The following is a 20,372-nucleotide window of genomic DNA, read 5'->3' as shown; positions in this document are numbered from 1 at the left end:
TTTTCCTACTAAGTAGGGCTTGGCTAAACGGCATTTATGGTCACGATTTCCCACGGCTGTATGTGTGTGTGTGCGATGATTTTGCATATTTAGGGACGTCTGCGCCGGCGCCTAATTGAATCTGCAAGGCACGGGCGGCCTGAGGTTCTGAGGAGGCTGTCAAGTGCGACAGAGTGGTAAATTAATTGGCTTTCGGGCGGAGAGCCAGCTTTGCTTGTTATTTTTAACTCTTTTCGCCAGCCACAAAGTGCTCACAAGGTTAACCCCAACCGAGGCATTGCGGCTCGAAGTCGGCCAGCTGCATTTGTCAACCGCAAAACCAAATCTCTGGTGTATAATTGACTTTGGTCAGGGAATCCATAGCTGATAAGTCGATTTGCATGCTGGGAACTCGACAGATATATTAAGTAAGGTTCCAGCGACACATTGTGGAATATAAGTTGAGTGGCATCGATTTAAGCACTTGAGTGTCCGATCTGAAAACTAATTTAATCAATTTAAAAATAAAATTGGGCTTTTTAAATTCCAGCTAACAGGTATTTTCATTAGCTGCAATGGAAACAAAAATGCGGCAATTAAAGGCAGCGTTCATCGGAGGCCAAAATCGAAGTACAACAGAAACTCAATCCGGGAAGTTGAAACCCACTGCGATGTGGGAGGGCGTATGCTGCTGGGTCGTTATTAGGGCGATCAGAATCCATCAGAGCAGGAACTGAAATTTAAGGGCCTTATTCCCTTTGGCTTACTTTTACGGTTCCAGCTTTAATTAAAAGCAAATTCAGGCTCCACTGGACGGGCGTTGCGACCTTGGCGCTCCGCCCCCCCAGAAACATCGTCCGTTATTGACAGCCGTGCGGCGTATTTAAGCCGTAAAGTACAATTTGGGACATGAACGTGGGGGCCGGGAAACAACAAGAGGGCCGGAAACGTGTGACACATTTGACCCTTTTTTGCAGCTACCACTTGGCATAATCAAATTTACGCAGCTTGGACGCTCGTGCAGCTGTTGTGTCGAATGCTTTTCCGGTTTCCCCTTGACTTCCGTTTGTCTAACTCGCTGGCTGGGCTCTTGCCTATATTGGTAGCATATTAAAATGGGCTGTCAAATGGCTTGAAACTGCTGTCGTTTCCCATTTTCCAATTGTGCTTTGTTTGCCGTTTGCATTCCGGTAATTCTTGAAAGCCGAATATGTTTGAGACCCTGGCAGAAGTTTTGACAACTGAATATACACGCATTTATATTCGAAGCGAATGTGCGTTTTATATGGTTGTTGGCACGTTTTTGCGTTGATTTAATATTTTAAGGAATGAGAATTGACTTAATAATCAACAAGAAAATGTTAACATACACTAGATTTGAGATATGGCTAATTCAACACATAAGAGAGCTGCAGTGATATCGTTTATTTGTTTATGAATTTTCAATGACTAATTTTAAAAGAAAAACTCTGACGACGAGCATCTCTCTGAAATGTGAATCTCCGCTTTCGCAGCTGTTGTGTTTTTGGGTCGAATTCCCTTTTTGGAATGTTTTTGTGAACAATTGCCACTCTCTGCTCTTTGGCGACCCTTCGGCCAAGCAATTTAATGTGCTTAAGGAATTTTGACACAATTTCGGCAATAATATCGAAATCGGCGACCCTTTTCCTGGTGTCCTTTGAACCGCTCACGAAGCCAGCCTCGGCGAGGTGAAAGGTCCTGTGCCTGCAGCTCCCAGCTTGCCAATTACACAAACTCTGGGCATTAAATGTGCTTAAAAACAGCTGAAGCCACCCGTCCCGCAGATCCATTGTCTAACCAGCTCTTGTGGTGCGGCTATTAACGTTTTCAGGCAACAACTACTTGCAGCTGGCAAAAATCGTGGGGATTTTACATCTTCGCGTCTTTTATTCAGCTGCCCGTTTATTTCTCCGTGTTTATCTGCCTCATCGTAAAAATAGAAATAAAAATAAAAATATTTATGCAGCGCTACGGGCTTTTTTCGTGAGATTTTTTATGATCCCGTCCGACGAGCTATTAAAAGCCGAAAGCGGGGGAATACACACATATTTGAAAATTGGCCGCCAAACGAAAGGAGCGGGCTGGCTCAAGGACGAGCCCAGATTCGGAGCGCGTTTTCGGGGCCCAGGACCTTTTATTAATTCCAATACATTGAATTTTCCGTAGACAAAAAAGCGTGTTTAGCATGGCAAGCCGATTAGGGCTCGGGTCCGCCCAACTTTAAAGCCTTTAAAAGGCTTACCGTGCTGGCCGACGGAATGGCCTATAAATTTTACATTTAACGCGGCCCGAGGATGACTCTTTTCCAGGGAATCAGGACGGACAGCGAATTTGTCCGGCTCCAGATGCTGGCAGCTCGCTGCTCGCCAGGACATTTTTATTTATGAGCTGGCAAATTATGCGCCATCAACGCGGGCAATTAGAATCTCAATTGCTGTGCCGGAGCCCAAAAACCTGCCGTCCCTTGCTTCGGTTGGCATTCAAAATGACTTGTCAGTCCTGGCTTAGCAAATAATTTTGCATAGTTATTGGGTCCTTGCCGGAAAGTCATTTCGTCAGAAGGGCTTATAACTTTAAGTGAGCCATCTTTCAGGATTAAAGCTGGACAAACTTTCTAGTCCGCTGTCTAAGCGTCCCTATTTGACATATAAATTAATATAGATTAAGTACTTGGGTGATTTTGTGAAATAAATTAAATCCGTTTTCTAGCTTGTTTTTAGCTGTTATTAATAATTAATCTTCTAATCAAAGAACAAAAACTGACCATGTTATGAATTGCAATTAAATTCTGGCCGATTATGCACTTATTTAATTGTATATACTAATTAAACATATTAACAGATGTCAAATAGCTTGTCACACATAGAAAAAAATGTCAAATGGTTTCTGTTTTTAAATTAGAATTGCCTTAATTATATAATTAAAATATCCGGACTGAGTCAAATGCTTGAATTAAAACATCCGCGCTCAATTTATCATCCTTAAGGCCATATATCCTTGAGCAGGTTTGTTGTAAAGATTTATCGGCACTGTTTTAATGCTCTGACTTTACTGTCCTTAAGCTATTTTAATGCCGGGTCCTGGCCAGAGTTCGAATCATTTCATCGTCCTGAAAACTAATTGCACATCAAAAACTTCGGATGGAAACTTGATAGAAACTTTCTGCCTGAGCTACAAAACCCTTTTACGATGTACTAAATTCAACGCTCTCCAAGGTCGCTGGTCAGCAACAATGGCACGGGCTTCTCATAAAAGTCGAAAATCAAAATGGCATTTTTCGACACCATCAAAATGGCATTTCGGTGCACCAAGATGGCTGGCATTCTAGCCCGGAATGCCGGAAAAACCGCAAATCCGCATGTGAGCCATGGCTGTGCAGTTAACTCATTAAAAACGGCCAAAAAACAAGAGCCGGCGATGGGGCGTATGCGTAACATTGTTGGCGCTTTTATTAGACCTCCTCGTGCTGACAGCCCGTTCTTGTCCTGGCCAACAACTTCCACATAATCAAAAGCGGTTTAGCTGCTTTCAAAAGATAAGCGTAGCTCATTGTGGCCCGTCGCCGCTTTTCCGGCTTTTCCTCAGTCTCCTGCGAGGTCTTGGATGGGTTGACTGTGTGACATCCTGACTGTTTGTCATAATAATAAAAATGCCAATTTGTTTTATGGGCGACAAGTTAAGCTTGCCTTTGCTTTGCTTTGATGTTGATTTTTATATTATGATGTTGGAGCGCCCATCCCCATGCCCCCTGTTTCCCTGTTTCATATGGGGCCACATCCCGATCGAAATTCCCCTCAGAATTCAGTCAGCTTGTTTGTTTGCTGTTTCGGACCTGGGCAACAGACACGTGCTTGTTGATACATATATAGTAGTAGCATATAGCGATTGTCTGCTGTGGATTGAAACTGAAGTGGGAGCTCTGTGTTTCTGTGTTTAAATCGTCATGCGCCAATACGTAGTTCGTTAAATATTTAAAAGGGCTACAGCCTCTTTGGGCTGAAATGTAAAAGAGTACGGATGTTTTGATCGAAATATGTCCATCAAAAATAGCTCAAAGGGAATTCGTTCGACTTGCCATAAAATACCGAAGGAATTAACTGCATCCTGCAAGTTGGAGCTGCAATCTCCCAAAGCAATAAATCATAATCTGCCACAGGCCATGGCCAAAAAGGCAGAAACTGTGCAAACTACAAACTACTACATGATTTACGACACTTTAAAAACAAGCTGGAAAATGGCCGAGAAACTGAGTTTAACTTTCATTTTGTTATGAGTTTTAGCACCAGTCACATTCTCATTTTATTCAAATGGAATTAAACACGTTTGGGTTATTTTCTGTGATGGAACTTCGCTTTAAGTACTTTACTTTTTAAATTATGAAAAAAATAAACTTAAACAAACTTTATATTTTTTCCCAGCTTTTATATGTGTAAAAGCATTTAAAAAAATGCTGTGTATTGTTAATGGTCATTTGTTTTTGCCCTGCATAATTCAAATAGTTACACATCCTTAAAATAGCGTTCAAATGGGTTCATACAAAAATCATTGCTCAAAATGGGTTTATTGTTGCTTTCAACCTTGCGTTTTTATCGAAATGCGTTCTATATTAAAAGTTAATTTGTAATATGTAGGGAAAATGCATTTCAACCTCAAAAAAAATATATTCACCAATACATAGCATAAGTGTCATGAATAGTTTTACTTTATTTTGGCTTTAAACTGAGAGAATTATTGGCGTAGAACGGATGGACGGATGGCTGTATCGTCTCGGCTGCTAATACTGATCAAGAATATATATAAGTACTACACTAAGTACCACACTAAGGATATTAATATACCCTCTGTATAGGGAGGCAACCATTTGGTATGGTATTTTTTCCTAGAAAAGAGGCCTTTGTCGAAACATATTAAATCTATAAAAATATTTGCTCTATGCTTTTTTTTGCAGCAACTTTAGTTTGACTTGTTATTGTTTTGCTTTGCATTTCTTACATTTTATAATTGTATTCATCAGCCGCATATTCTTTGAATTTCTAGCGTAAATAAAAGTTTTTCCGCTTCACTGGCTGGCCGATGCAAATTAACGCCATTGTTTTGAATATTTTTTTCCATTGTTTTTGTCTGGCTTTGCGGGCGCACAATTTGAATTATTGATTGCCGAAAGTTTCCTTTTTCGTCCCCGCGAAACGTCCAAATTCGTGTGACACCCATCAGGCAGCCACGCCTACAACACACCTCCGCTCCGAAAAGAATTGCTTTTTAGCTAATTTGAATACACTTGCTCTTGTTTCTTATTTTTCATATACATACTTTTCTGCTGCTGGAAATTGTTTTCCCCAAAGTCTTTGTCTTTTGAGCTTTCGCCCCTGTGGCCGTCGAGGCTTCTCTGTACTTGGCTTCCGGCTGTTATCAGCCATCGACACTTGGGACTCACTCATTTGGGCTGCAGGATGTGTCGTCCTTGCCTGCTCCTTCGCCTTGGCCTCCGTGGGCGCGGCGTTAATGTAATTTGGATGCCAACAAATATTGCCGACGCTTTTTGTTTGAACTCCGGCTGACTGGCTCAGTGGCTGGCCGTGGGCCATGCCACGCCCCCTGCCCTGCTCCTTCGCCAGGGGTGTTGACTTTATTGAACCATTTTTTCCATCGAACCTGATTGACTCGTGGGCCATGTTTCCCCTTCCCCTTGCCCCTTCAGACCGTATTTTCTTTGCTTCCTGGCTTTTATTTCGCTTGCCGCAAATTTGCTTTGGGTTCGCCTTAGACACTTAAACTCAACCGCAGCGTCAGTCGTGCATGCCCTTTCCCTTTCGGTTCTGCTCGCCGATATCAGTCAATTTCAAATGTCAATAAAATGGAAATTTTATAATTTTACTCCACCGCCAGCGGTGGGGCGCCAATCTCCTGCACTTTCGCACTCTCCTGCGACGCCTCGAACTTAATGAGATTTTATTTATTGACTGTTGATAACAGGAGAGCGTTCCTGGGCGGGAATCGCAGGAAATCGTAGGGATTCGGAGGGAAAGCCTCGTCTAGGAGGCTTCTCATGCGGTTTTGAGTGCCTTATGAAGCCTATTTTATGGCTGCTTTAGTGGCTGAATTTGGTGTTAGCGTAAACGCCGCTCGCAGTGGCGCATACAAATTTATCTTTTATCGACATCAATCTTAATGGTGCAGCATTGCTAAGCCTGCTCAGTCGAAAGATTATGATTCAGCTTTATTAGTGAAAAGCCACACACAGCCAGGAAAATGCGTGCTCTAGCAACCTACTATAAAGGAGATTATTTTCGAGTGTGGACTCTTGAGTTGAAACCATTTATCTTCCAGCACTTTGGATTTATGTTTACTTTATGTGTACACTTTTGAATAATTTCCTTTTTAAAACGAAGCCCACTCTGCACGAATCGATTCGGAGACCGAATATATTTGCTAGCCCAAACTTACCAAATGTTTGATGGATTGATATTTATGCGTCTGCTTTTTTTATTTCCCTCGGCTCGACGTATCCTTTTCCAGGCAAATATTATGCCAATTTTTTGCTCTTGGCCGGGAACTCATAAAAATAAAAGAGGCAGGACGTGGCACGCACGAGCTGCCACTTTGAAGTTTCAATTTTCGGTATTTTATATTAATTCTGTCTATGGTTTTCTGAATTACTCCAAATGCGATGGCTTCACGTGTGTGTTTGCCTTGGCACTTACCACGCTCGGATGGCTTACTTCGTCTCTGGCCGTTTTAGTTTTTATTTTCCGGTAATGTGGCGCATAAATGTGGCAAGGCACGTCTGAATCGCTCCCCTTTTGCATATCCGCGCACATTTGCACGTAACTTGTAATGACAGCCCACAAATGCGCAAATGAGTTTTAATTAAAAAGCCGGAAAAATAAAGAAAACATCAACATTGCACTTTTACCCCGTGTGCATGCTGAATAATTGAAGCCCCCGCAGAAGCAGAGGATCGATTTAATGCCGTGGGCGGCGCGTTAAACATTTAAAGCCGCTTAACTTCGGCGCATTCTTAAATATTGTTTCGTGATAATTGAAAAGCATTCAGATTCGGAGATGGGCTCCAAAAACAACAATATATCGTTGAAAAAGGAGAGCAACGTGTTGTATTTACAAGTAATTGTATCGCAAAAGACTGTATATTAACATTAAATATAAAAATGTTTTTCCACTTGTTGGCCTCTTTGCATTTCAACGCGAATCAAAATGTTTCATTTAAATTTTACATAAAAAAGTGAGTGGCAGCAGCACCTGGCGTATTTTACTTAATTGTGCGACACCCCCACAAAGTGTTTTTCAGTATTGGACTGCCAACAGGGCGCATGGGGGATTATTAAGTTTTTGCCCGCGGAGCTTTTTGCTGGCCAAAGTAAACACAGCTGCCGCCAGCGATGTTTTCACAAACGAAAAAGTTATATAAATTTTCTACTCAGCTCAAGATGTCCTCCATGCGCTTTAAAATTGGGAGCTATTTAAATTAAATAGTGATAATCAAGCTGGAGCGTAAAAATGATCTTGTTTGCTTTACAATATAGTAATCCCTATTTTCTCGAAAATGTTAAATGCACATTTTGTATTGAGTGAATTTTTGCAATTGCTGTTTATGTCGCCTTAGCTTTTATGGCACAATCCGAAATACGGACTTTAAACACATTTTCAAGCGTTTTCCCCCGGCACTCAACTGAAGTTCACACTTTATAGCCGGGACATGAAAAGTTACACATACGCCACGTAAGCCGGCAGTAAAGTTAATTTTATTTTACACGCACAATCATAAAAAATGCATTGGCAACTCAAGTGTCTTGTCAGACGCCTTCCAAATCCGAAAACTCCAACTTGAGACCTAATTATTTACGAGTTGCCACGAGTCGAAAATCGTCCGACGGCGTTAAAAAGTCAAATTATATGCATATCGTAAAAAATACGACTCTAACGTGTGCTCAAATTATATTTTGTACAACCAATTCGTTTCATTTCGTTTACAGGCATAATATTTTCGGTGTTAGCACCTATCCACCTAATTTGACGTCATTTCATGTAGCCAGTAAAAGTGCTCGTTCAGCCATTTTTCCCTGGTCATCCGGGTACTGGAATATTCATGAAAGGCCCCAAGTTCCATGAGTTCACAACTTAGCAAAAGTTCTGTGGTCCGTAGTCATAACATCCAGCCAAAGTCCAGGCTCGGCATAATGCAATGTATTATCTCGGCTTACTTTAATTGCAGCTTGGCCTAAAGCCACGCCTCCGGGCTCAGTGGGCGTTGGTCCCCTGTGGCCAGTGAACTCCATAAAATATTGTTAACACCATGTGCAATTTTCAATTTGCATTTCTGCAGCTTTTTGCACAGGACGCTCCTCCTCCATCCTGTTGCATGTCGAGAGCTCCTAAATTCTCAATTTGTTTTGTGATTTATGGGCCGATGGGGGCGGGGGCATGGGAGTGCATGCTTAGCTCCGCAAGTCGTGTAAATGATTATCCGTGGGCCAAATTGCAGTTTCCCTAATCGGAACTTAGCTTGCGGCATAAATTAAAACTGCGCGCAATTTGGTTTTTACCCTCCTGCAAGCTTGGCCAACTTCTATTATACTCTTTTTGGGGTTTCGGCCATAAAAACGCCATAAGCTGTCACTAGCAGCTAAAAAGCGGAAGGGCCATAAAGCAATTGCGACTGCCCTTTTTGTTCCAAGTACATTGTTTATATCGTTTATGCAGGATGCGAGTGTGGTTTGAAATAAGTAAAATTTAAATATTCATACAAATAATGAGTGCAGTAAGCTGGTAACTTTTGAACTAATGTATATCTACCCTATATGGCAGTTCCGGAGCAGCACTACTCCAGCACTAATAATATTTTAAGCATATGCAATTTAAGCTTTTATTAATTGAATTTACATGTTTTATGTCAGTTGCTTAAGTTTCGATAAGCTAAAAGCCTCTGGTATAGAACGCATTTCCTTTTTTCCTGAATAAATGTCATAAAGTGTTGATTCGCCCGGCAGCACGGAACTTCATAAATACCCACATTGGATAGGCAAATAAATTTGAGCCCGGCTGAGTGCATTCCAGCGTATTGTGCCCCATGTCAGCATTCGATTTCCGAACCAATATAGTGTCAGATTGCCCTCGCCAGCTGGCTGCTGCTGCTTTCCGCTGGCTGCCACTGGTGGCAGTTTGCTGATATTGACTGTTAGCCAGCAGCAAGCACACACAAACTTATTTGCGCTTGCTGAGTTGCCATAAGGATCTCGGTCCTGCCAAGTGGCAAGCAAACATGGTGTGGATTATTTACAGCGCCGTGCACAGCCATTTGCGAAAACGATGTCCTGTGCGCCGCACTTCCCGCCGCTTCCAATCCGGGGGAAATTAAGGGAGAAGTGTGAACCTCTCCGATAAGCGGAGGAATTCCGAGGGCTATCATGCTTATGACATGGAATTGTGCAAACCAGATCGAGTAGCTGCACCCGAACAGCGACTCCTCTGCTCCTCTGCGTCTGCCACTCGAATCTGTGATTTTCCATGACTTACAGGTGTTGAAGGTGGCAAGGTGCATAATTTAATGGAAAATTTACTCTGAGCAAAGGGTACTATATTCAATATTCCAATATGTTGCAATTTAAACCAAACTCTGAAATTCCTTTAAATAAATTATACAAACAAACAGTATCTTTAAGTGGAAAAATGGATAACTTAGTGTATGTGAACTAACCATAACCATAAATAATTGGTCTAAATAGTTTTTTTGTACATTTACGCGAATTCTATGCATTATGAACATACTTTATGCTTTACGGATCAGAAAGGAAAGTCCATTGGCCGTTTGTCGTAAACGCGCAGCGGAATTCAATTAGCCAAATGACCAAAAGCTGGCCAGTATTCAAATCGAATTTTATAGGAGCTAAGCCCACCGAGTATGCTATGCATAATGGGATAGTGGTTATTTCATCGGCCAGCGCGATTATAATTCACCAGCAGTATCCGAATCCGTATCCGTAAGCAAGACCATGGGCGTGGCACTTGGCCAAAGTGCCAGGTGAGCGGACAAAGTGTGCTTGAACATGCCGAAGGATTTTGGGGAGGGTCCAAAATTAATTATGAAAATTTTCACTTTACGGCCGCTTGCTGCCACCACGTTGACTTAGTTAGTGTAATGCGTGTATTTGTCGAGCTGAATTTAATTACTGCAGAATAGAAAGCATTCTCGCATTTCCATTGAGCTTGGTTCGATGGACCCAGGGAAATATCATACGCAAGACAATAGACAATACACGTGGTGATTGGTGGGCTTCACTGGCAGCAAACTATTCATTTTCAGCAGGTTCCTGTTTGATTTGGCTCTCTTTGCTGGTCGGCATGCCATTTGATTAAGCTCAAGGTTTGAGGTTTTCCTGCCACTGCCACATGTGGAAGAAAACAATTTGCTGCTAAATTGCTACATGGCGCTGCCTGTTGATTTCCTGTCATCCGTTCCCTAAACGATTGTGAGTGGAAGTGGGTGTGCGGTGGTAGTGTGTGTGGCAGGATAATTGCATTTTTATATGAGACTTCCGCTACATTTCACTTAATGGCTCCGTTTGATTTCCGGCTCTTTTGTGCCACTATTTGATTTTTGCCGCCTTAAAGGCATGTGATTGCTTTCCAACGTCCTTCTATTAAGTGGCATTTGTCACTGGCGCTGAATTGAATGCATTGTTTCAATAGTGCGCGAATCCTTTGTGCTTATTTAATAGGAATTCATTTATTACAAAAAGCTTTTCACACACATAAGAGCATCAAATTGTTATGTTATTGTTGATGACGATTAATTCAATTAATTTGTTGGCTTACCGGCCATAACTTTATTAAAACACAAGTTGGGTGCTCAGCATTAACATGGAATTTAATATGCCATCGCTTGCAAATAAGCCAAGTCCTGTAGCATATATCTCCATTACGGTCATCCAACTAACTATTTCAGTACCGACCCCGTTTCGGGCCAAGGAATGGGGCCATCTAGGTAGGCCCCAGGCGCGAAGGGTTCGTCCTGGCAAATACATAAAAATACTGGCTGGCGAATAACAATAAAACCTAGGAAATTATTGATACGAGCCCGGCAAATGGGCATGGAAATTGCTTACCAATGCGCAGAAGGCCACGTGTAAGGACTTCCATTTGGCGGGCCAGAGGACTGAACTAAGCAAATATGAATAGACTAAATGGAGGGCACGTCATGCATGCCGAGGACCCACTAATATCAAAACAAATATGCTCGGCCCACGCAGGCAAAGTTTTATGCCAAATACTTTAAGGCAAACTTTATTAGCTCCCAAATACCTGAGATTTCGCCCGGATTGAGCGGAAAAAGGGAAAACCGAGCAGCCTGCAACCCTTCGGGTTGCCCAGGGCCAATGGAACTCTAGACAAAGCTCCATCTGGACCGGAGTGAAAGGCAAGGGGCAGCTGTGCCTACACTAGAGAAATGTAATTGATTTCATGTGTTTGACGCGCTTTTGCCCCGGGGACCTCTTATAATCCCAACTAAGCACGCAGACAAACAGAGCCGAAATTAAAGGGAAGTCCTGGCAAGAACATTGAACTGTTTGACATTGCGGGGAAGTGGTAGACTGGGTGATGGAAGATTTTCCTTAAATTTATTATTAGCCCATAAAGAAAACTGAGAGCTCTGTGTAGCCCTTGTACGCCCACGCATACCAAATATCTTAGTTCACGCTCTTTGGAACGCTTTGGGTTGCCAAAAACTGGAACCTCGCCATCCATACATTGTTTGTTTGTGTGTACCACTAAATGTCGTGTGCTGGGAATATGAAATGGGCGAGCGGAAATCATCTGATTGATCATTCACCGCAGACATGGCCAATTTCATAACTTTGGGCCACCCGAATCTTATTGCCCGTAATACATTTGCGCGGTAATAAAATTAAAAAATGTATTCACACAACTGTCACAAATTCACAGGAGCGTAGGCGAGACGTATCTGCACATGGAATTTGAAATGTCGTGATTACCAGCTACCTGATCCCTCGTCGCCGGGGAGGCTGCCAACTTTCTGTGTTCCTGCCATGTCAACGAAATTTATCACAGACTCACATTTGTAACTGGCAAAGGACGAGGAGATGTTAGGCATTTGCATGTCTCGCCCCGCCGAATTATTCATATTTTGGGTGCGAGCGGCGTACTTCTGGGGCCGCCATGTGTTACTATTAATTCTGTGTTCCTGCCGGCAAATTGGAGGCGACGCCTGAACCTGATCCTGGGCCAGGACATTAGCTGCAGCCCAAGAGGCTCAGGTGTGTGACAGGTGATTGAATGTTACTTGGTGTGAAATTTTCTTTATTGTTTCGCCCACGAGTTTATGCAAATGCCGCACTTCGTCGGCATTTTGAAAACGACAGCAAATGAGATGTGAAATTAGAGTGGGTGGGCCATAAATCACCTCGCACTGACACTAGAAAGTTAACAGAATCAAGAGCACAATTGTACGGCCAGGCAATCTACTTCGCAGCCAGAGCAACCAATAAGTGGTTTCTGAATAAGAATACACAAACTAAAAGAAACAATTCCCTAATGAGTGCGCTCGTTATTTTGCGATTTACACAACTGAAGCATTTCCTTTGATATATTAAGAAAACCTACTCTTGAACATGCACATTGCACATTGAAGAGCACAAGGGGTTTTTAACACTGAGTAGTGCTCGAAAATTAAATGTCAAAGCAAAAGAAGGACTGAAGTATCGAAAGGACGACTTAATTTATGCCAGAGTAATGTACACGCCACTCCAAGGGTCAGATTTACATGAAAACTCATCAGAGTCCTTCACTTTATGAAACTGTAAATCGTATCGACGAAATCAATTTGCACAACAGACCGATTGAACGAATGAACGAATGGAAAAGCCAACAAAATGATATCGTCTGCGGCTCTTAAAGTCTGGCCGGGATTACATAAAAACGTTTCGGTGACAGAGAAAAGCGAAATTTAACGAAAATTCAAATCAGCGAGAAGGGACACGGCGAACGAACAAAATGCTCAATCAAATCAAAGTCGCCATACAAAATGCAAAATAAGACAATGACAAAGCGGAGTGGGTGTTCAGCTGAGTTGGCCCAGACTGAGATGGGTTCGGATGGGTTCGGATGGGTTTTCCAGGGTGTTCTAGGGTTTCTGGGGATTGGGCGGGGATCGCTCCTCGTAATGCTCGCCATGAACATTGTCCAACAAAACACGTTGAGACAAGTGTCACTGACAGCTGGAGGCAGTGCTCGTTATGCAAAAAAATCTCGAGAAATGGCCAAGAATGGGAAATTACGTGCCGTCCCTCCATTGAAATCGATGTGAACCGAAAATGCCGAAAAAATCCTTTAAAAATTATTTACATAAAGTTTAGTATGTGCAATCCAAGAGATCAGAGTACAAATAAGAAATTCTCGGAAAGTTAACTCAACTCTTGGTCGGTACTCTCAAAGGAAGTTAAGGCGAATTCCCAGAAAGTTGCCTTATTCTGTATAAATAGGTTTACCAAGCTCCTCCGATAATAGAATCAAAAAAATTATTGGTAAATGTGAGTACTCCTTAAAGGGATTTATTCAGCATTACACTGATGAAAACCGCTGTGTTATTAACTTTGACAGCTTAGTCGTTCTACGGACTTTATTAAGGGCGAAGTTGAGATTGTCCTAATTACGACTTTGTACCATCACATTAATCGCTGATAGCCGTAGCTGAGAAAACATCTACACGGACAAGTCGATGGGCCCGGAGTCACAGGATAAGCGATTGTTGGATGAGAGGATACTCTGACGGAGCAGCGACAGATGTAATCAAAATAAATTACGAGCGTGTAAGCAGCCTCCAGTGTCTATTACGCACAATAAAAAGGGAAAGCACCATTTGTTTAACGCAATCTCATTATTCGATGCGTCCTGGAACCCGGAGGCGCAGATGCTGCAGCCGACGTGGTTGGCGGCACCCCGACAATTGACAAACTTGGAGCCGTTCAACCACCCAGCCACCCATCCAACCGTATAACCAGCCACCCATCAACCCACCCACTGACCCACAGACCCCGGTGTCATTCCGGGTTACCTTGATAATGCCGCTGATTACACTGATGATAAGTAATTTTGTAAACTCCAACTGCAGGCCTTGTCTAAAGTGGCGTTAACGCGTTTGTTGATTAGTGGGGCGGGTGAAGTAGATGAAAGATGGGCGGCAAGGACGGGTGACCGGCATGGGGGGCTGGAAGCACTGAGAAGCTCATTACGATGCCAACAATTTGATTAATTACCGTTGGCAACCCTCCGGCAAGACCGTCTTTTCGCTTCTTTTTCCACTGCCCGTGGCAAAGGATTCCTTTGCATTTTGCCCGTATTTTCCTCGTCTTGTGGCGGCGCGCACAATTTTATGCAAATTTAATTTACCTCAGGGCAATCATTTTTATGGGCAAATGCCCATGGGCCACGCCCACTTTAGCCCCATACCCGTGGTAGGTTGACAGTTATAAGCTTGGGGCTTGAAAACCTTTTCGGGGTTTGGTTGAAATGGAGGTATTTCTGTTAATATTGCGGGGTGACCAAGTCGTCATATTTAAACTTTTAACGAACTTATGGACAATTGGCAATAAATAAAATAACTGAAATAAATATATGTAAAGATCATTTAAAAATAAACTGAACGAGTATATAAATCTATCAATATAAAATATGCGCTTTTATTTGCTGTGACATTTAAGCCTGCAAATTATTTAAATAAAATGTTAACATAAACGGTATGAAAACAATAATATTGTAAACTTGAATAATTTGACCCGTTATCGCTAGTTGAAAATATTTATTGGTATATCCGAATAAATTCAAAATCAATACAGCTGCAAATGCAGCCACGGCCAAAATGCAAAAGCGGAAAAAACCCCATAAATTGTGAGAAATCAACGAGCACAAAGCCCAAAATGCGTCGCACATATCGCCAAAAGCAATTGAACTGTGAGCTAATCCAAAGCATATCCAACCCAAATCCGCGCATATACAAATAAAGCGCGATTCGCGCGAATTTAGAATATATCACGCTAAAAACCGAAGCCAAGGCCAATATGAAAACAGTCTGTGACGAGAGCAAATGGTCCGTGCAAATTTGCTTGCTGCTGCTCCTGGTCGTCCTGTCCACCTGTCACATCCTGCAGACCGAAAGCCAGGTGGTCGGCGACATCGAACAGGCGGACGACGGGCTGGCGTCCAGTCATCGTCGCAGTCGCAGTCACGGTGCCAGTCACCGAGCTCACGTTGGCAATGGCAATCATCCTGGCTGCGAGCACCTCCATCATCGTCAGCATCGCGGCAAAAGTCACGCCCGGAAGCACAGACAGAGCCATTACGAGATGCTCGAGCTGGAGCAGCGGCAGCAGCAGATGGGCAAGCACTGGCGTCAGTGGATGAGCCACCTGCAGTCGCCGGATTATGCCAACGATGACCCATCGCCTGATGGCAGGCGCCCCGCGCCGGCTAATGCAGACCTTACCTACGACCACTTCGAGCTGGAGGACTACCAGCGATATGCTAATATTGACCTGGCATCGCCGCGCTCCGGTCGCCATCGCGGTCGCCACCTGCCCCTGAACAACATGAACCTAATGCTGCCGCTCAGCTCGGCGGATGGAAGTGGCAAGTACCTGAGATCCCTGCCGGACTCGGTGAGCTTCCAGAACGATCGATTGTACGCCACCCAGCCGCAGAGGCACTGGCCCGTCAAGCGGGAGGCCATCGTGGAGGGCGACGTCATTCTGGGCGGCCTGATGATGGTACACTCGCGCGAGGACAGCATCACCTGTGGGCCCATCATGCCGCAGGGTGGCATCCAGGCCCTGGAGGCTATGCTGTTCACGATCGACAGGATTAACCGGGAGCAGCTCCTGCCGAACATTACGCTGGGTGCCCATATCCTCGACGACTGCGATAAGGACTCGTATGGCCTTGAAATGGCCGTGGATTTTATCAAAGGTAAGCAGTAAATGTGAGTGAACAGTGGAAAGGCATAAGAAAAGGTAAAATCAAGAATAAAGATTCTCGAATATTGCGTACCCTTTACTGTGCTAGGGAGCGAGGGTTTATTGAAAAGAAAAATAAAAAGCAAATCCACATTTCCCTAAATATTTAATATAAATTATAAAATGGAAATTTGATTACTAGGTTTTAATACAGCTTAAATTTCAAAAGTAAACTGAAGCACGGTATTAAAACATTTGATTACCAATAATTACGTTTCACAATTTATTTTTAAAATGTTCACAACCTTTAAAAGTTTATTTTATTTATCTTCATATTATTAGAGACCAATCGCTGGTCTGATTATGTTTTGCTTAAACGTGGAATTGTGGCTGTGCATCTTGGCGTACATATTGCTCATACGCCACGTGAAACAGCCTCGGCTTATTTTCGCATTTATATGCAAATTATGCATACCTCTGGTTGTGAAACTTATGTGGATTTCATTGTGAGTAAAAGTTGTTTCAGTTGCAGTTGCATTACAGCGGTTGTTGTGTTGTGAAAGCCACGGGTGGAAACTGTTTGCAAATTTATTCAGGCAAATGATAAACTGAATTAGGGAGCGGTATCTCTGGGGCTTGTGTAATCCAAACGCTCGGCTCGGTGAAAGTGGTTGCTCAACTCTCGTGCAACGAATCAACATCCCCCAGATATAAATTTCATTAATAAACTAAATTAATAAATAAATTATGGGATTTCCGGGCGTGGGAAGGGAGCTCCCTCGCCAACTAATATGCATAATTCCCTTAAGACAAAACGACTGGGCATGAGATTGCCTTGCGCAAGGACATCGAGGGAAGATCAAGGACACACAAAATGCCGCTTATTACTTTTATCGGGCCGAACAAAGAGCTGCACACACTCAGTGCGCGCACACAACACACACACACACACAACACACTCACACACACACACACATAGTGAGCAGTCAGCCAACGATCCATAATCAATTGGGCACAGAGCCAGCATCCTTGTCATCGTCCCAGAACACTTTCTAATCTCCATAATTTCATTATTTATGTGCGCGGCAAGGATTTATTTGAGCGACGTGCTGTGCTCCTCTCTATCTCTTTCGCTCCGTGCATTCCCGTCTCTGTCTTTGTTGCGGGTGACGTATGAAAAATATAATTTTCCAAGTCACTGAATTATATTGACAGGATTAGGCAGGCCGTAAACTATGGCGATGCCCCACTGTGCCCGCACACACATTCCACATTCCTCCACCGCGCTCCGAAATCGTGTGTATTTGGTTAATAATAATCTAGTTGGGAATCGATTGTATGGCCAAAATGAAGCCACTATCCGTGGCGGAGTGTTAATTAATTTGCACTTAAGCGCAGCTGCTGGGAGCACTTGATAGTAGTGGGCATGGCGGATCTCTTGGGATGTTGGCTTACTATAGTTTAGCGCTAAGGCGTTAACTTGTGGCCTTCAAAGTTCTTAATTGCGGCATTTTGCATAAAAGTTTAGAGTTTGAAAGAAAGTTTCTATGGAAAAAATAAGTACGTATATAACTATAACAAGAAAAGGAGCAAATTAAAGTTTATATACCATTGCTGTAGTTATATATTTAATTATTAAATATAAAAAACTGCATACCGAATAAAAACACTTTATGATTAAAAGCAACAATTATTGATCAATCTACTTACGATTCTTGGTGTTAAAACTGGTATAATCAAATACAACTAAGGTACATCTATTTCCATTTAATTTTCGATTGGCAGATCCAACCTGGACCGACTTAAAACCTATTTTGGGAAAGTTTTATGCAGACTAGTTTATGTTGAAACGTAAAAATATCTAAAAGCATTCTATTTTGTATTTGTATTTTTGTATTCTGTAGAGAAAAGTTGTGAGAGCCATATTTAATTTTGCACACATGAGCATTTTAATCAGTTTTGTATACATTATTTCTAACTAACTCTTCGCCAACAGAATAAAATGAAATTAAATTGGTCCGATGTCGGTGGCCAAACAAAATAAAGGCGCATTGAGTTGTGCCATGTTGCAGGTGGAAAAACTAGCTGCAATATAAATGCTTTTGAATAATGCGAATTTCGGGGGAAAATCTCTCTTACCAGCACAATATAAACAAAACTGCTCAACTATTCCTCGATATTTACATTTTCAGGGTCCATCAGCAACATAGATGACGCGGAGTATCACTGCAACAAGACGCAGGTGCGCAAGGTCATCTCGGGGGTGGTGGGTGCCGCCTCCTCGGTCACATCCATACAAGTTGCCAATTTATTGCGGTTATTCCGAATTCCCCAGGTGAGTTTCCATTGTGTGATCACTAACTGTGCGACTCAGTGCGTGCGAAGTCCAAAGGTCATGGCACAAAAGGGCAGTCCTTTTTGTTTTTAGTTCAGATTTTGCTTTATGCTCGCAGCTACATGTATATGTGCTAGTTTGGCCAACAAAAGTTTCTCCTATTTCGTAATTAAAATTTCCAGAAGCCACATGGTAACTGTTGTAATGGCTGGCAGGTCTTTCGGTTGGCTTTGCCGATTCCTAAGTGTCTGCACGTGCCACTAAATTAGTCGAGTCCCGCAGGCCAACTAGAGGACCAAGTGCAGCAGTTGCAAGGAAGTGTTCAGCTGGGGTGGTGTCAGCAATCATAACAATTAATGTAATTATTTTACACTATGTTCAATTTATCTTCGATGTACGATTCCAAAATGATGATTCTTAGCTGCTACAGAAGTGACTTACTTATAAATATCCTACCAAAACCAATAACAAACTGGACAGATCGACTATCAGATACCCGTCACTTGCACTACCGTTTAAAAAGCTTGTATCTCGCATTGCTCGTATTTCAACTGCAAGCGACATTGCAGTTTTTTGGGTGTTCTTCATGTAGTGACTAGAGCGTGAAAAACGCCACAAACTAATATCCATTTCTGATTCAGGAAGGAATATAACATTTTCCGAGTGCCGGCATGAATCACGTGCTGGAAGTTGAAGGAGATTGAGTGCCCGGTTCGGCTGCTCCGGCTACGTGAGCTGGAGCCAAAAGTCAACAACGCGACAATAACTAAGTAGCCAACTGCCACCGCCTGACTGCCAGATCCCTTCTCGATATATATAGTATGTGCTCAGTACTACTTGGATGCCATTAAACGCACACGAAGTGCCAGTCGAAGGAGCAGCAGCCGTTCCATGCAGGCCCAGCTATCGTCCCGAAAGGACCTCATAAATCAGCAATAAACATTTGATTGCATTTGGTTTGCACGCGTGGATTCTGCGCTGGCTTCGCATAAACAGCACTTTCGAACAAATTTTGTGTGTTCTGCAATTCAAATTTCTGGTCGATAGCGACTTAGTGAGTTTCGTTTAGGCTTAGCGGAAATTGGCAGCAAAGCAAAATGTTCGCAAGGACACAATTCGAATGACAATGCAGTTAAAAATTCCGCACATGCAATATTTTATGGCTTATCGTATTTGGATAACAGTGTTTTAAATGCTTGAACAATACATTGCTTTCTTTTCGGTTTAAAGTAACATTTTTGCCGTCAGAATATACTGTATTAAATTAAACGGTATTTCAAACATTTAACTTTATCTATCTTGAAAAAAGTACGAAAATATGTAGTGTACTCGTATGTATATAATATATATATTATATATAATATATTGTTTTTTGTATGGACTGACAAGTTTTTCACCATTGTTCGTACTTGAATAAAAGTAAATATTTGCATCTCTAGTGAGTCAATTATCAAAAGTCAACAAAGCCACAGCAACACAATCATTTTGCTATAATTCGACGCTTTAAACGCACATGAAAAGCTAAAGTACTTCTGATTAAATGAAACTGAGAATGCCGTAAACCATAGGTAAATTAGTCACAGAAATAAAGTCTGGTATGAGTTGCAATGCCTGTCTTGCCATGAGCGTTTGACAAGTAATCAAGCACTTACGCAGAAACTGTTGACTAATGGTAATGACACTTAATTAGAAGCCAAGTGGTTCATTAAACACTTGCAGTTGACTTGCCACGCCATCGACGATTTGCCCCAGGATGCACCTAGTGCCTGGTCCAAGTGTTTGTGGGCGGATCCTCCTCTAACCGAACGGTTTATGTGTGCGTGAAATTGGTTTCCCGGCTTGGGTCAGGTCACCACAGTTGGCCTTTTGCTGCAGTTGCCACAGCTTTGGGTTTCGCAAGGTAATGCCAGCTGATGTTTTCTTCGACAGCAGCATTGTTTGTGGTTTTTGGGAAACAGCTTAAGCGGGAAAATATGAGCGAAAAACTGGGAAGGAGCTTACGAAAGGTTCTGCAGAAGCGATAGCCCAGAACGAGTGCGAAAAAATATGAAAATTAA

At 42.6% G+C, this 20,372-nt stretch overlaps 1 protein-coding gene across 3 annotated transcripts in view; it reads left to right on the top strand.

The window, feature by feature from the left end:
- Positions 1–20,372, top strand: part of LOC6739352 (metabotropic glutamate receptor 2) — an 82,537-nt gene that overhangs the window by 50,142 nt on the left and 12,023 nt on the right. For 2 of the 3 annotated variants that reach the window (XM_016172141.3, XM_016172140.3), the window contains exon 3: positions 18,173–18,315. In XM_016172141.3, the coding sequence (XP_016026502.1) occupies positions 18,173–18,315 (143 nt within the window). Of the gene's footprint in view, positions 1–14,820; positions 15,994–18,172; positions 18,316–20,372 lie in introns of all 3 variants that reach the window. The other variant, XM_016172143.3, reaches the window with a different exon arrangement.

The sequence above is a fragment of the Drosophila simulans genome, chromosome 2R (genome assembly GCF_016746395.2).
Source record: "Drosophila simulans strain w501 chromosome 2R, Prin_Dsim_3.1, whole genome shotgun sequence".
NCBI lineage: Eukaryota > Metazoa > Arthropoda > Insecta > Diptera > Drosophilidae > Drosophila > Drosophila simulans.
The sequence above is the reverse complement of the archived record's forward strand: the minus strand, read 5'-3'. Positions and strand labels throughout refer to the sequence as shown.